This window comes from Choloepus didactylus, chromosome 4, assembly GCF_015220235.1.
Source record: "Choloepus didactylus isolate mChoDid1 chromosome 4, mChoDid1.pri, whole genome shotgun sequence".
Lineage (NCBI taxonomy): Eukaryota > Metazoa > Chordata > Mammalia > Pilosa > Megalonychidae > Choloepus > Choloepus didactylus.
The window spans coordinates 87,825,217-87,841,324 of record NC_051310.1 but is presented as its reverse complement, the minus strand read 5'-3'; the positions used below and the strand labels follow the sequence as shown (position 1 = coordinate 87,841,324).

At 41.8% G+C, this 16,108-nt stretch overlaps 1 protein-coding gene and 1 pseudogene across 1 annotated transcript; both read left to right on the top strand.

Moving 5' to 3' along the window:
• Positions 1–4,170: 4,170 nt before the first annotated feature.
• On the top strand, positions 4,171–4,395 carry LOC119530895 (annotated as a pseudogene).
• Positions 4,396–8,849: 4,454 nt separating this feature from the next.
• LOC119532727 (retinol dehydrogenase 14-like) lies at positions 8,850–12,193 on the top strand. The gene is made up of 2 exons (XM_037835066.1): positions 8,850–8,859; positions 10,995–12,193. Exons 1-2 carry the CDS (start codon positions 8,850–8,852, stop codon positions 11,792–11,794), a joined length of 810 nt encoding a protein of 269 aa, XP_037690994.1. The 3' UTR covers positions 11,795–12,193.
• The last annotated feature ends 3,915 nt before the right edge of the window (positions 12,194–16,108 follow it).

The following is a 16,108-nucleotide window of genomic DNA, read 5'->3' as shown; positions in this document are numbered from 1 at the left end:
AACTGGTGTCCATAACCTGGCCAAGTTGACACATGATATTAACCATTGCAGTTACCACATGTCCTGGTGTGCCCAGAACAGTTCTGGTTTACATGATTTGTTCCAATTTAGTAACCAATAGCATCCCCTTTCACTCTCAAAAATATTCTAGTTTTGATGAATTATATGATCATTGCATCCTGAGTCCCCTGGTGCCATTTGCTGTGGTCCTAAATGCCTATGCACCTGTATCTCCAGGTGCGCTCCCCTCCAGCAGGGGTCTCCTGTATCTCACAGTCTTTCCTGAGAAGCTGGGCATCCTGAGAGGGACTGACTCACTGACCTGGGAAAGGGAGGAGGGAAAGAACCCAGAATTTTTGTTTTTCCAACACCCTAGGTTAAAAGCAAATGAGATAACATAACTCATCATGCTTATGATTTACATTTCCCCATGCTTAATCATGAATAATGAAGCCCCACTTCCCTGGGATCACTGGCTCTTTAGCCTCTTACCTTCCATTATTTAGATACACATGAAGTCAACTCCAATAGCGACACACAGGTGAACAGAGGAATGTCAAGAGGCTTTATGACCTTGGTCAAGTTAAACTAAGCTCTTGTGGCCTTCATTTCCTCATTTATAAATGAGGATCTTAATAATACCTCTCTAAAAGGGTGGTTAGGATTAAGTGAGTTAATATAGAAAAACACCAAATAGTGCTGGGCCCATAGTGAGCACAATGTAATTATAACCCCACCACACACACACACACACACATACCCCACACACAAAAGTGATGAGGAAAAGGTGCATGGGGTCTAACACTTGTAGCAGAGAGGACAAGTGGCTGTAATTTACTAAGAAACACAGAACTGGGACACTGATGCATTATTATGTTTTGGATCATCTAGCTTGCTGAAACAAGCTGCTATGTCTTGCCGGAGAGTGTGTGCATTTCTTAGAAGGGAGAAAAGGAAATGTGTGCTTGCTTTAATTTGATTCTTTTCAGAGCCTTTGATCTCCCGGAGACAAGTCACCCTGGGAAAGCTGGAACAACTCTAGCAGCCTGTGTACAAGTTTAGCTGTTGTCTGTACCAACAAAACAAATGAAATCAGTGTAAATTCTCGGGGAAGGGGGAGAGTGCAGGAAGAAGGGTGCATCAGTCTGGGACCAATCAGAAGGCAGATACCCGATAAGTCAAATGGGAAGTTTATTATGAATAATTATTGAGCTATGATACGGAAGTAACTATGAAGATGAAAAGAGAACTCTGAGGGCACCCAGAGGCTGAGGAAGATTACCCAAGAAAGACAACCTGGGAAGAGGCTCAGACCTCTTTGGAGAAGGTGTGGCGTGGCCCATTGCATGGCAGAGAAGCTTGCAGGCTTGCGGGAGCTGTGCAAGTATTAGAAGACAGGTCTAATATTACTATTAGATAATACTCTCTATCAGATAAGATATCCCAGTTTCTGACAACGGTTCTTTCTGCAGCATTCAACCCTGGTCACATTGACTGAAAACTCTCCTTAGCCGTCATCTGGTGCAATATTTCAAATGCAATCATACCGGTAAAGAACATGCCAAAAAAATGCTTCCTGTGCCTGGCACACCAAGGGAAAGTTTCATGAGATTTTTCAGCTTTTTCAGCAACCACACAAGGGTTCTATTTATGCTAATGCATTGTGCCCCAAAGAATAACCCCATTATATGCAGTATGTGATTGGTCTTACCTATAGTTATTATAGTGGATATTCTTTCAATTTATCAGAAGGTATACTTTGCATTTTTTATAATCACAATATTAAGGACTTGGAAATGTTTTCCAAGGTAGCATTTCTGTGAGCGACATCCATTTTCTGTCTTATTACCAGGAGGGGTCATTAGAAAATCTTCTAATGGCATTGGGTAAATCTATTTCTTGAAACTGTTCTCTTGGGATAAACAGATAAAGTCATCATTTTGTTCTCTGTGGTGTCTCTAACTCTCAAAATGACTGATGGGCCATAATGATATTCCGTGGGGATGGAGTGCTTCTGCAGTGGGGCTGGCTTTTGGTTTCCTTAGCAACTCTCTCCTGGGGACACCATAGCAGCCACATTTATTCAAAGTTAGGATTCTCAAAAAAAAAAAAATAATAATAACAGTATTTCAATTGAGATTTTGCACACCTATATTAACTTTGCTCAAGAGAGATGCATTTTGCATTGCTATCATTTTTTAGTTTGTGTGCTGATTTCTCATTAGAATAGCAAATTCTGCCCTCAGAGGAGAGTTGGTGCGGAAGGGGGAGAGTGCTGGGGTAGAAGAGATTAGAAAGGCTTAATAATCAGAGTTCCAAAGAGGAAGCGGGTTTCTCTTGGCTCCATTTTCCAGTATAGCCCTAACGGGAACTAATTTAGAATCTAAGTAAACACATGGTCTCCTTAGGACCATGTTATTCCATCCAAGTAGAAATAACTTACTCTTTCCCATTGTTTTTACAGAAAAGCTGGTCTCTGTGTGAGATTTATTGCCATCTCCTAGCCAGGGTTTCTCAGCTTCAGCATGTTGGCATTTTGGGCAGGATAATTCCTCATTGTAGAGCCTGCCTTGTGTGTTGTTGGATGTTTAGCAGCATCCTCAACCTCTCCCCAATAATGCCAGTAGCACCTGCTCCCAGTGGGACAATTAAAAATGTCTCTAGGCATGGCCAGATGTGCTCTGGGGGACAAAATCATCCCCAGATGAGCTCCACAGTCCAAAGAAAAGTGTCATGTGACTCCCTAATAATTTCCTGCCATTCTTTCTTTATCAGTCCTCATTACCAGCTTCCTATATAGAGAACTCTTGCCCTGTATGCCCCACTAGAAAGGGCTACATTATAGTTACATGAAAGGTTACCAGTAGTCCTCATTATAACGTCCATGTCCTGTGTAGCAACGAGAAGGGATGATTTGATTCATCTTCTGACCTCAACCATTTCTCATCTCTGTCATAGCCATCCAATGACACACCTCGTATATTAATAGTACACACGTCAAAGAGAGGGGCTAACTCTCCCTTCCTCTCCAAAAAGAAAAAGCCTAAAAGAATAAAAAAATGAAATAAAATGCAATGAGAGGAGGCACCGTGGTAAAGTCTACCATGAATTTCAAAGGTTGAAATTTTGTAGAATATTAATTCTACTTGCCTCTACATTGAGTCACAAAATAGATTCATCTTGGAGGGGGCGGAGAGTGGGAATGTATGTAACTTTTAACATTTTTAAGTGCTAAAAGATAACGTTTGATCCAACAAAATTTACCATAACAAAAATTTGAAATTGGAAAAAAGAAAAATATATATATATACACACACACAGCTCCTTGCACTTCTATGTGGCTGATACTATGCTTCTAGAATGACAGTGGTACTCTATAAATCCCTATATACGGGGACGCTTTTTTGTCTGATCTCAAAAACAATAGGATTAGCGAAGTTTCGTCTAGAACTCCATAATGCAGTTAGATTAGCGAAGTTTTATCCAGAACTCCATAACACAGTTAGAATTGATTAATGCTGGAATCAAGGCCATGTTTTAAAATGTTGATGTGAACTAACATCAGTGACAGCAGTTAACTGTATACTGGTTTTGTTGGAACTGGTTTTGATTTTAGGATGAAGCTGATGTAACAGGGCAGAGGGGAAGACTATGGATTTTTGCAGTACATGGATTTTAGTTTTAAACCCAACACTAACACACAGGTTGTGTGATTTCAGGCATCTAACTCCTCTGAGCATCAATTTCTTCATCTGCAGGGTCAGAATATAGCACAGCCATTGCAGGGTCATTGTGGGCAATTAGAAACAATGCACTTGAAGCATCCGGGAGAGTGTCTGGCCTCAGGATGAGTTGCTTCTCCTGTGGGATAGATCCTCCCTACTGGTGAGCTTTCTGGTGCCCGGCCTCAGGCTAATGCAGCTAACCCAGCCCCTGCTCCACTTAGATGATCAGAACCTTCATGTTTATTTGAACAACAAACAGCTGTTTGCCTCAGGGGTTTCCAAAGGACAACATCAACTTGGCTGCATTGGATACACCTGGGAGCCTTTTAAAACCAAGGAACCCTGCTTATACTTTAGAAATTCCTGTATTGTGGGTGGGGCATCTTGGGGTGAGATGTGCCATCCTCTGCGGTGCCTGAAGCCAGGTTCAGACCAAGTTCTCTGGATGTTGGTGGCCTTTGTACTGGACTGGCTGCGGGGCAAAGCGGAAGTCAATCAAGCGGCTCTCCTGGAGGAGAATGACTAGCTGATTTGCTGTATCGTGGAGTATCAGAACAAGAGCCGAGCAAACGAAAGCGTCCAGTACCAGCACGTGTTACACAGAAGTCTCATTTATTTGGCTACCATTGCAGATGCCACCTCAACCAGCACTTCAGAAACAGCGGATTAATCTTCTAGTCTGCTGCTTTGAGGTATAATTGAATATAATCTATCTCCTACGAAGTGGAGACAGGATCTTTACCAACTCAACTGCTTAAGACGTGAATGAAACCTCTATGATGCTTTTAAAATGTGAAAATGTGAAGAAAGCTATAAATTAACTATATTCTCAATGTAAATATTTCTTTTATTGATTTAGCAGATCTGTCAATACTGTCCTCTCTCCTGAAAATGGAATGTGTTTAAATAACAAAGACATTATAGGTACCATCAGGCCTACCTTTTTACTTTTCACCTGAAAAGGAAACTGAGTAAGTGTTTGAACAATCGTTCCTACTGATTGGTGAGATGCCCAACTGATATCTTGACAATTAGACATGTAACTTGGTGCTCCCTTCTACCAGTTTGTAGCTGTGGTCCATCTGACTGCTCTTTTCAGGTTGCTTTGAAATGAAGCTTGACTTTCCATGAAAAAAAAGAAAAGAAAAGAAAAGAAATTCTGATTCAGTAGGTCCAGGTAAGACTTGGGAATCTGTGCTTTAGAAAGCTCCCCGAAGAGGGCAATGCTGCAGTTCTTGCTCTAACTAGTTATAGGGGTGTGCTTACTCTGTGAAGATTTATCAACTGGCAAACTTTTGTCCATGCATGTTATATTTTATTTCAGTAAAAGTTTAATTAAAATATCAAGTATCTCCCCAGGTGATTCTGATGCATCTTATCTCAACCACATGTGAAAGTAAAGTATTATAATAATTTTTTCAACATCAGTGAAATAATTGTTGGTCACATATACTTGGCCAACTGGACCAGTCACTTCCTAGAGATCTGGAAGAATAGATATTGAATAGACCTAGGGAGCATCTAGAGCAAGTCTTTCATTTTATGGTGGAAGAAAATGAGAGTCAGAAAAGGAAGTGGATTTCTTTAGCTGATCCAGCTAGGAACTGGCAAAGCAGACAGGTCTTCTTGATGACTCTACCTGTCTTACATCTATAAAATCTACGTCACTTGTTAAAATGTATCCATATTTAGAACACAGCCCTAGATGCACAATGATGGAGGCCTCGGCTACCTGGCATCTCACTCCTGATTGGAGGGCAGAGTTTTGGCCAGGGCCAAATGTCTGAAAATGAAGTGATGAATTATGCCTTTCACCACCTCATGCTCCAACCTACACCTTGCACTTCCCTTAAAACCTCAAGGAATGAAAAATCTCGAGAATAAAGCACTTCCAAGCTTCTACTAAGGTGTTTTCCTTTCTGGTTTATTTCCAAATTCAGAGTTGCACATCTCCATTGCTCCGGTTTACCCTGAACCTCAAACCCTCAGAACATGAAAAATGGATCACTAATCCCTCATGCTTCCATTGCTGCTCAACTAGGAGTTAAAACCATTAATGCTGTGGGGCCAAATATTGCAGACTGGGTACAACATGGTGCACTCTATTTTTCTTCTTTTCAAGAGTGGCCAATTTTCTCCTGAGGAACGCTGGCTGCTCACTGTTTTATCCAGCATTGAATAACTGAAAGAAATTGCATATCTTAGGCTGGGTAAGTGGTACTTTATTTGTAATTTCACTTAAGAGATGAACCAGTTAAGACTTATACAATACATCAATAAGTCTAAACACAGGGTGTCCAGAGGCAATTGTTGTGATTTTGACTAGTGGTTTAGTTCCAAATTTACTGCTTTATTTATTTCAGTTCTGGGTAAATAGGGTAAGCAAAATTCACAACACTGCTGAGAATGTTTCCCTATGATGATGAATAAAAAAGCTTTTAGAGACACACTGTTAATGTCTGAATCAGACATTAAACAGATGCAATATTGGTTTTAACCAGATGAAATCCTGGGATTTTTTTTTCAATCCAATGAAATGCTGGGAAAACTAATTACATCACTCAGGAAGAACATATTAAGAAACATGTACATTCTATGGATAGATGAGTTAAAGTGTTAAGGTTGAAATTACTACATATTGGGTTTGAAGTAAGTGACATAGTAAATTGATTCTTTCAGTTTGAGCCTCACAATGACCCATCAGGGTTGGAATAATATGCCCTGTTTTTCAGGTGAGGAAACTAAAGTGCCGAAAGGTTATAGAGCTGGGATTCTGTGCAGGTCTGCTTGAAGGACCATATCCTGTCCCCCTTTATGCTCCACTAGTGATGTTTATGGGACAACATTCATACAATAAAAATAGTGGTAGAGGATCCCAGGTTGTAGTAATCACCAAAAGAAGATGAAAGCCCTGGAATCAGGGAGCTCACAGTCGGACAAGGGAGTCAGGCACCATGAGAAATGACTGGAAACTGAGAGGGATCCCAGGGCAGTGGAGGACCTGAAGGGGTGCTCCTCTTTCTTCACTCAGTTCCCTTAGTTGGCTGGTTCAGGCCGAGTGCCCTGGACACCCCTCACTGGCTTTCCCTCTCTCCTCCTGGGCTCACGTGCTCAGGCACTTTTGCCTCGCCCGTATTCTGCACAGCAAGGCCTACTGTGGAGGATCATAAAATCCCTACTTGTTGATTTGGGCTGAGGAAGAGAGAAGGGGCCCTTTCCCATTGGCTTCAGCCCTCCATTCTGGTCCAGATAACCAGAGAGCTAAACAGTGTTGTCTGGGCCACAACCCCAGCTAACAATTGTGATAAAAGGGTACTTTGGTTCTCTGTTTACTACTGTCCCTGTGCGACTTGCTACCTCAGAGGCCTCACTGGAAGGAGGGCTGGGGCCACTGAAGGAGGGTTTGGTCCATAATACAATGTGGGAACACCACAAATCTCCCTCAAACCACTCACACCAGCCTTTGAACAATCATTTAGTAAATTAAACAAAAGCTGCATATCCTCCACTCATGTGCATGTCTTTATAAAGCTCCAATACCATAGTCTCAGGGCTGAGGCTTAGGGCAGGCCAGGCTTTTACACTGAAGCCAACCCTGAAGCTGCCTAAAGAGAAAGGACAGGGAGTATCACAGGCCTGGGCTTGGAAAAGGGGCTCTGTGCCCAAGAGCCATGAAGGAGGAGGACAGCTGAGCTTGGTCATCTTCCCAATCTTTCATTTCCATAGTGCCACAATGATTTTAATTAAACACTAACTGTACTGACTCAGCAGCGGCCGACAAGGCCACATGCAGAGCCGGGGGCCTGACAAATAGAGTGCAGCTGGTGGTAGTGAAACCTCCAGGCCGCAGCTGGAGCCCGCCAGCCCTGCCTTCTCTCCTGCCAGACCCCCCGCGCCAACAGCCCAGGTCCTCCCTCCCCTTGCCAGGAATCCCTTGGGCTGGGTGGAGGCCAGCAGGCTGCATGCTGGCAATGCCTCTTGGAAGAGACACTTTTCTGGACTCCAATGGTCTGGTTGAAAGTTCATTTACCAATCTCCTATTGTGAGGGTGGCTTAATTCACCTGATAAAGCGTTCCTCCTGGTTTTTGCATAGCTGTGACAGAAAGCAGACTTCTGGGAGCTCTGGGGAGTCCCCAGAGGAGGATGGAGGAGCGAATTCTGCAACAGTGGAGCTCTGGGTTCACGTAGCACAGCGCAGAAGAGTGGAGAGCCATAGGTTTCAAAATCAGATGCATGTGGATTCTGATACCAGCTCTACCTTCTGCCATCAGTGTTCCTGGGCTAATTATGCAACCTCCTTATCTACAAAATGGAAATAATGTCTACTTTATAGGACAATTAGGAGGATTAATTGAGACAATAAATAGCACATAGCAAACATTCAATAAATGGTGACTATTCTGTCCAATGTGTCTTGCCCAAGTAGACACTAGATAAAACCACAGTCTATGGCAGAGCTGCCAGGACAGTGCAATATTTATGAGCAGGTACAATAGCTCAGAGACTGTTTCATGGTTTTCACACCATTCTAGGCAACAGAGGAAAAAAATTTTCTACTCCCTCTATTCAGGGGTAGGATTCAAGTTCTCAAAGAGACTACCTTAGGCCCTTCTGTTTAACACCCTGTGTGGCTGTCTCAGTGTTTACTGTAGTGGTAGTTCAATTATTCAGTGAATTTTCATTGCTTTCCCTGTCCACCTCCATAGGAGGAGTTATCTCCTTGCCCCATTGATGTTAAACTTGGCCTGGTGCTTGTTTTGCCCACACTGCATGGACAGAAGTGACAGGATCTGAGTGTGAGTTAGCCCTGAAGAGGCTTTGCATGTTTCTGCTCACCGTTCTAGGAGTTTCCCACTTCCCCCATGAGTCACTGCTCCTCCAACCTGAGACACATGGAGCAGATGCAAACACTGACCCAGAGCCACCACAGGCAGCCTACAAACGCGTAAGCAAAAACAAATGCTTAGCGCTATATGCCAAAAGGTTCCATGGTTATTTTGTTATGCAGCAACAGCTGATTAGTACAGGCACCCATGGGGCCAGGCAGAAAGTAAGACAGCAGACCTCTCTTTTCTTGGATCTTCTAATCTGTATGGCAATTCTACTGTAGCTCTGTACCTAGTATGCAGCCAGGTAGGAAATAACCACCATCATTTTAGGAACAACTCTCTGACTCTCTCTCTTTCCCTTTGCCTGTGTCTAGGCAAGACAAAAGAAAACACTGTTTTAGAGGCAATTCTTCCCAATCTTCCCATTTTACACCTGAGCTCCTACATTCTTATATTTTATGTTCTTTGACTCTGCTGGGATAACTTCACCTTAGGGCAAGTGTGGCCATCGCTAGCAGCCAGAGGGAGAAGGTCTCGGTACTTCTTAATATTATACAGCAATGGAAAAGTTTAGTGAGAAGAAAATGGTCTTGCACAAGAGTAAACGCTAAGTAAATCTGATTATTCTTTTATTTATTTATTCATTTATGCAAATTGTACTTATTGAGAACTGACTTTCAGGGTTGACAGATAAAATACAGGACACCCAGTTAAATTTGTATCTCAGATAAACAACATTTTTTTAATATAAATATGTTCCAGATTTTGAGTACAGACACATAAAACATGTATTCAAAACCTGTGTCATATTAAATCCTCTAATATGGGAAGCCCAGGGCATTGTGGAGCTGCACAGGAGAACATTGTATCTGCACACTAGTTGCTCCTCCCTCAACCCATGCCTGTGACCGCACAGATTGTTCCTCATGCCAGTTGACTAAGGTGGAAAAAACTCAAGCCTGTTTTTTGGATGGCTTTGCAAGATATTCTGGCAATTGCCAAAATGAATTGCTGAAATGCAACAATTTACTCAGGGATGGCTTTGAAAAGGAGCAGATAACCTGAGTGAACAAAATTCAGCAGCCCATCTCCTAGGCCATTTTATTTGGAAGGAGAGATGATCTGAATTGAATATTTACATTGATTCATGGGCAGTGGCTAATGGTTTGGACAGATGTTCAGGGTCTTGGAAGAAGCAGTTTTGGAGAACTGGTGACAGATGTTTGGAAAATAGATATGTGGATCTTTATGTTTTGGAAGGCCCCAGAATGTAAAAATAATTGTTATCATATGTGAGAATCCACCAAAACACCTCCACCACAGAGTAAGTTCTTGGTAATCAGGAGGCAATGGTGGCCCAGTCTGGGAATAGCATTCCCCTCCTTCCCCAAGCCAACACCCCTGCCCTCCAGTGCCTGCCCAATGGGCAGGGAGTTGGTAGCAAGACAATGCATGTGCCCAAGAGGCTGGGTTTCTCTTTGCCAAGACTTATGTGGCTACCATTGCTGAGTGGCCAACTTTCCTTTGGGCAGTAGCAACTGAAGATGGGACCAACTAAGTTCCTAGAGGCTGGTTGATTTCATAAACTCCCATCATGGAGGGGCAACAATCCTTCTCCGTGAAAGAGATATACTCTGAATTTGAATTTGTTTTCCCTGCCAGTCACATGTCTGCTAGTTACTTGGACGTTTCATAATACATTATATATTATACATTATATATGTACAGATGTTCAGGTATGTATGTATTGAAAACAGAATCCCCTGCTCCAAATGGGGAATACCACCTTCCTTGGAAGGGATGTAGCCTTTCAGGATAAATGATCTGCTCAGAATCAGTCTCTGGTATCTAATTTAGTGACTCTGATAGTCATAATATGAGTCCATTACAAGGGCTAGAATTGGGGGGCATGTCCCATAATTAAATCTAATGACTCACTAGAAAATTTTTTTCTTCCTCTCCTGAAACATGGGCTTTTTATTTTAGAAGTTTTAGTATCCAATTACTGAATGTTTCTAACCATCCATGGAATTGGAAACTAAGAATACCATCTGGCCACTTTGAGCTCCTCATGCCATTCACTCAACTAGCAAAAAAAGGGTGGTAACTTGTTGTCTGGGGCACTTAATCCCATGGGAGTACAGTGTTGTATTAAACAGTGGGGTGGGGAGAATTAGAAATGAAACACAGGTTTCCCCTGGGCATCTTTTAGTTCAGCCTTTCCTGCAATGCTAATGGGCAAGACCATCAAGGGAAGGAAGGTTTGGGTCACTTACTAGACAAACATCCCTGACCACCTGGTGCTGGCTGAAGGCCTAGTGTTCCAGTTTGCTAGGGCTGCCAGAAATGTAATATACCAGAAATGGATTGGCTTATACAATGGGGTTTTATTAGTTCACAGATTTACAGTTCTAAGGCCATGAAAATGTCCAAATTAAGACATCAAGAGAGGGGACCGCGGGCGCGCCCAGGAGGCGGCCGCACAGCTGCGCCGCGAGCTCCGCCAGGACGGGGACCCCGGGCCGAGCCCCGACGCCGGCGCGCTGGGGGAGCTGGTCGTCAAGGAGGTGGACCTCGCCTCCCTGCGCTCCGTGCGCGCCTTCTGCCAGGAGGTGCTCCAGGAAGAACCCAGGCTGGATGTCTTGATCAACAACGCAGGGATCTTCCAGTGTCCTTACATGAAGACTGAAGATGGATTTGAGATGCAATTTGGGGTGAACCATCTGGGCCACTTCCTACTCACCAATCTTCTCCTTGGGCTCCTCAAAAGTTCAGCTCCTAGCAGGATTGTGGTAGTGTCTTCCAAACTTTATAAATATGGAGATATCAACTTTGAAGACTTGAATAGTGAACAAAGCTATAATAAAAGCTTTTGTTATAGTCGCAGCAAACTGGCTAACATTCTTTTCACCAGAGAACTTGCCCACCGCTTAGAAGGCACAAACGTTACTGTAAATGTATTACATCCTGGTATTGTACGAACGAATCTTGGGAGGCACATAAGCATTCCACTGTTGGTCAAACCGCTTTTCAATTTGGTTTCATGGGCTTTTTTCAAAACTCCTCTAGAAGGTGCCCAGACTTCTATTTATTTAGCCTCTTCACCCGAGGTAGAAGGTGTGTCAGGAAAATACTTCGGGGATTGTAAAGAGGAAGAACTATTGCCCAAAGCTATGAATGAGTCTGTTGCAAGAAAACTCTGGGATATCAGTGAAGTGATGGTTGGCATATTAAAATAGGGGCAAGTGGTAAAAGAGAGCTATTTATAAAGCTGAATGTCAGTTGTATCTGCGACCAGGAGTAGTGTGGCTTGATCACTTTGTCTTTGAGAAAGCAAAAAAGCAATTTTGTTTTTACAGTTGTACTGCAAAAAGATTTATGAGGATATCGTGAAATTACTGAAAAGTTATTTTTCCAGTAATATAAAATTTCAGAAAATGTGTTTTAAACATGAACAATACACAATATAATTTAAAAATTAGAAATAAACTAGCATGGATTACAAGTATTTTTCACATGTCTTTGAGTTTCATGGCAAAAATGTTAAATATTGTTACTGTAATGCTGGTTTCTGTGTGGAAATAATATGCCTGGAGTGCAAGCACAATTCTTGCTTGGAATAAATTTACTGATGCAAATTCAAAAAAAAAAAAAAAAAAAAAAAAGACATCAAGAGATAGATACCTTCTCCGAGGAAAAGCCGATGGTGTCCGGAAAACCTCTGTCAGCTGGGAAGGCATGTGCCTGGCATCTGCTGGTCGTTTGATCATGGGTTGCATTGCTTTTAACTTCTGATTCCAGTGACTTTCTCATTAAGCATCTGTGGATTCCAGCTTAGCTTTTCAGGGGCAAACTCTGGGCTTCATCTTCTAGCTTAGCATCTCCAAACATCTGGATCTGTATTGGTTCTGATTCTCCCTCCCTGAGCTCTCTTAAGGACTCCAGTAAATTAATTAAGACCCTGCCCCTCCTTGAATGGGTTGGATCACATCTCCATGGGAATAATCTAATAAAAAAGTCCAACCCAACAATAGGTTTGCAAACACAAAATTGAATTAAAAGAACATGGCTTTTGTGGGGTGCATAATAGATTCAACCAGCACACCTAGGAAACAAAGAAAGTAGAGGGGGATGAGGGAGAGTCCTAGTATCAGCTACAGCCTTGAGAACAGTTGCAGCACTAGGGTCATAGCTTCCCCAAATATTTCATTTATTGTTCTTTCAAATTTATATATATATATATATATTTGTGTTTTTTTGTTTCTGATATATTTTTTTTAATTGAGATTGTTCACATACCATACAATTATTGAAATATCCAAAGTGTACAATCAATTGCCCATGGTATCATGATACAGCTGTGCATCCATCACCACAATTATTTTTTTTTTAATCTTTAGAACATTTTCATTACTCCAGAAAAGAAATAAAGACAAAAAAAGGAAACTCAAATCCTCCCATACCCCTAACCACCCCCTCCGTTATTGATTCATAGTTTTGCTATAGTACCTTTGTTACTGTTGATGAAAAAATGTTAAAATACTACTAACTGTAGTATATAGTTTGCAATAGGTATATATTTTTTCCTATATGCCTCTCTATTATTAACTTCTAGTTATAGTGTCATACATTCGTTCTAGCTCATGAGAGAAATTTCTGATATTTGTACAGTTAATCATGGACATTGTCCACCAGAAGATTCACTGTTTTATCCATTCCCATCTTTTAACCTCCAACTTTCCTTCTGATGACTTACGTGACTCTGAGCTTACCCTTTCCACTGCCTTCACACACCTTTCAGCCCTGTTAGTTATTCTCACAATATGCTACCATCACCTCTGTCCATTTCCAAATGTTTAAGTTCACAGTAGTTGAACATTCTGCTCATAATAAGCAAACGTTCTCCAATCTTTAGCCTCATTCTATATCCTGGTAACTTAGATTTCATGTCTATGAGTTTACATATTATAATTAGTTCATAGCAATGAGACCTTGCAATATTTGTCTTTATGTGTCTGTCTTATTTCACTCAATATAGTGCCCTCAAGGTTTCTTCATCAACCCATATTTTTTAAGACTGTTTTGTTCACCCACCATATATTCCATCCTAAGTAAACAATTGTTGGTTCCCTGTATAGTAACTTATTTATGTATTCAGCACCATAACCACTATCCATATAAGGACATCTCCATTTCTTCCACAAAGAAGGAGGAAGAGTCAAAGAAGGCAGAGAGACAAAAGAAAAAGGAAAGAGAAAGAGACAGAGAGAGAGAAAAAACATGACAGCTAGGAAGCAACAAAAGGAAAGATAGCATTAAACTAAAGTAGAATAAAGAGTCAGACAACATCACCAATGCCAGGAGTCCCATACCCTTCACCTATCTCCCCCCCTCCACCTATATGCATTTAGCTTTGGTGTATTGCCTTTGTTATATTAAAGGAAGCGTAATACCACGTTTCCGTTAATTATAGTCTCTAGTTTGCATTGGTTGTATTTTTCCCCAATCCCACCCTATTTTTAACACCTTGCAATGTTGACATTCATTTGTTCTACCTCATGTAAAAACATGTTTGTACCTTTTATTACAATCATTGAGCACCCTAGGTTTCACTGAGTTGTACAGTCCCAGTCTTTATCTTTCGTCTTTTGTTCTGGTGTCCCACATGTTCCTAACCTTCCTCTTTCAGCCATACTCAAAGTCATCTTTGTTCAATGTACCCACATTGCTATGCTACTATCTCCCAAAGTTGTTTTCCAAACCTCTCACTCCTGTCTTTTCCTTTCTGTCTGCAGTGTTTCCTTTAGTGTTTCCTGTAGAGCAGGTACCTTGTTCACAAACTCTGTCATTGCCTGTTTGTCTGGGAATATTTTAAGCTCTCCCTCATATTTGAAGGACAATTTTGCTGGATATAGGATTCTTGGTTGGTGGCTTTTCTCTTTCAGTACCTTAAATATATCACTCCACTTCCTTCTTGCCTCCATGGTTTCTATTGAGAAATATGCACATAGTCTTATCAAGCTTCCTTTGCATGTGATGGATTGCTTTTCTCTTGCTGCTTTCAGGATTCTCTCTTTATCTCTGATGTTTGATAATCTGCTTATTAAGTGTCTTGGTGGAGGACTATTCAGATCTATTCTGTTTGGTGTATGCTGTGCTTCTTGGATCCATAATTTTATGTCTTTCATAAGAGATGGGAAATTTTCATTGATTATTTCCTCTATTACTGCTTCTGCCCCTTTTCCCTTCTCTTCTCCTTCTGGGACACCAATGACATGTACATTCCTGCTTATCATTTTGTCCTTAAGTTCCCAGAGATGTTGCTCCTGTTTTTCCATTCTTTTCTCTGTCTGTTCTTTTGTGTGTAGGCTTTCAGTTGCCTTGTTCTCCAGCTCCTGAGTGTTTTCTTCTGCCTCTTGAGATCTGCTGTTGTATGTTTCCATTGTGTCTTTCATCTCTTGTGTTGTGCTTTTCATTTCCATAGGTTCTGCCAGTTGGTTTTTTGAACTTTCAATTTCTACTTTACGTACGCCCAGTGTTTTCATTATACACTTCATCTCTTTTGTCGTATCTTCCCTAAACTTTTCGAATCAATTTAGTATTAGTTGTTTAAATTCCTTAATCTCAGTTGAAGTGTAAGTTTGCTCCTTTGACTGGGCCATAACTTCATTTTTCTTAGTGTAGGTTGTAGTTTTATGTTATCTAGGCATGGTTTCCTTGGTTACCCCAATCAGGTTTTTCCAGACCAAAAAAGGCTCTGGTGCCAGAAGGAAGAAATATTCAGTATCCAGTTTCCTTGAGGTTCTGTCTTAGAAAATTGGTATATCCTGTGAGGCCTCAGGTCACTATGCTTTTCTGACCAGCAGGTGATGCCTGTCAGCCTGTAACTCCAGACTGGTGTAAGGAGGTTTGGCCCGTGGCTGTTTTCCCTCAGGCTCTGGTGTCTGGTTCTGGATGGAAGGCAGGTACTAGAGCTGGGCCCCACCTCTTTCCTTTTAGGGAAGATAGAGCCCCTAGGGAGAGGTCATTAACATTTGAATGGTCTCTCTCTGCCTGTACTATCTCCATCCTTGTCTGGGTCAGAGCACTGGGAACTTAAAATGGCTGAGGCTTTCTCCACCGAGCTGAAGCAGGGACAGAAAGCCCCCTTCAGGAACAGTCTGCGGCTACCCTCTGGCTCTCCAAGGTTAGTTGTCACTCAAAGCCTCTGTCTGCTTGTTGGGGATTTGTAGTTTTTATCGAGCAGTCCACGTTTTTTTAGTTAAAACCCCAGCTGGAGCTCAGCTGAGCTGTATTCACTTGCTCAGAGAGAGCTGCTCTTTAGCACCATGAGGCTTTGCAGCTCAGGCCATGGGGGGAGGGGGCTCCTGGCTTGGATATGCAGTTTTTACTTACAGATATTATGCTGTGACCTTGGGCATTCCTCCCAATTCAGGTTGGTGTATGGTGAGTGGACAGTCACGTTTGTCTCCCCACAGTTATTCCAAATTATTTACTAGTTGTTCCTGGTTGTTTATTAGTTGTTCTAGGGGGACTAACTAGCTTCCAGTCCT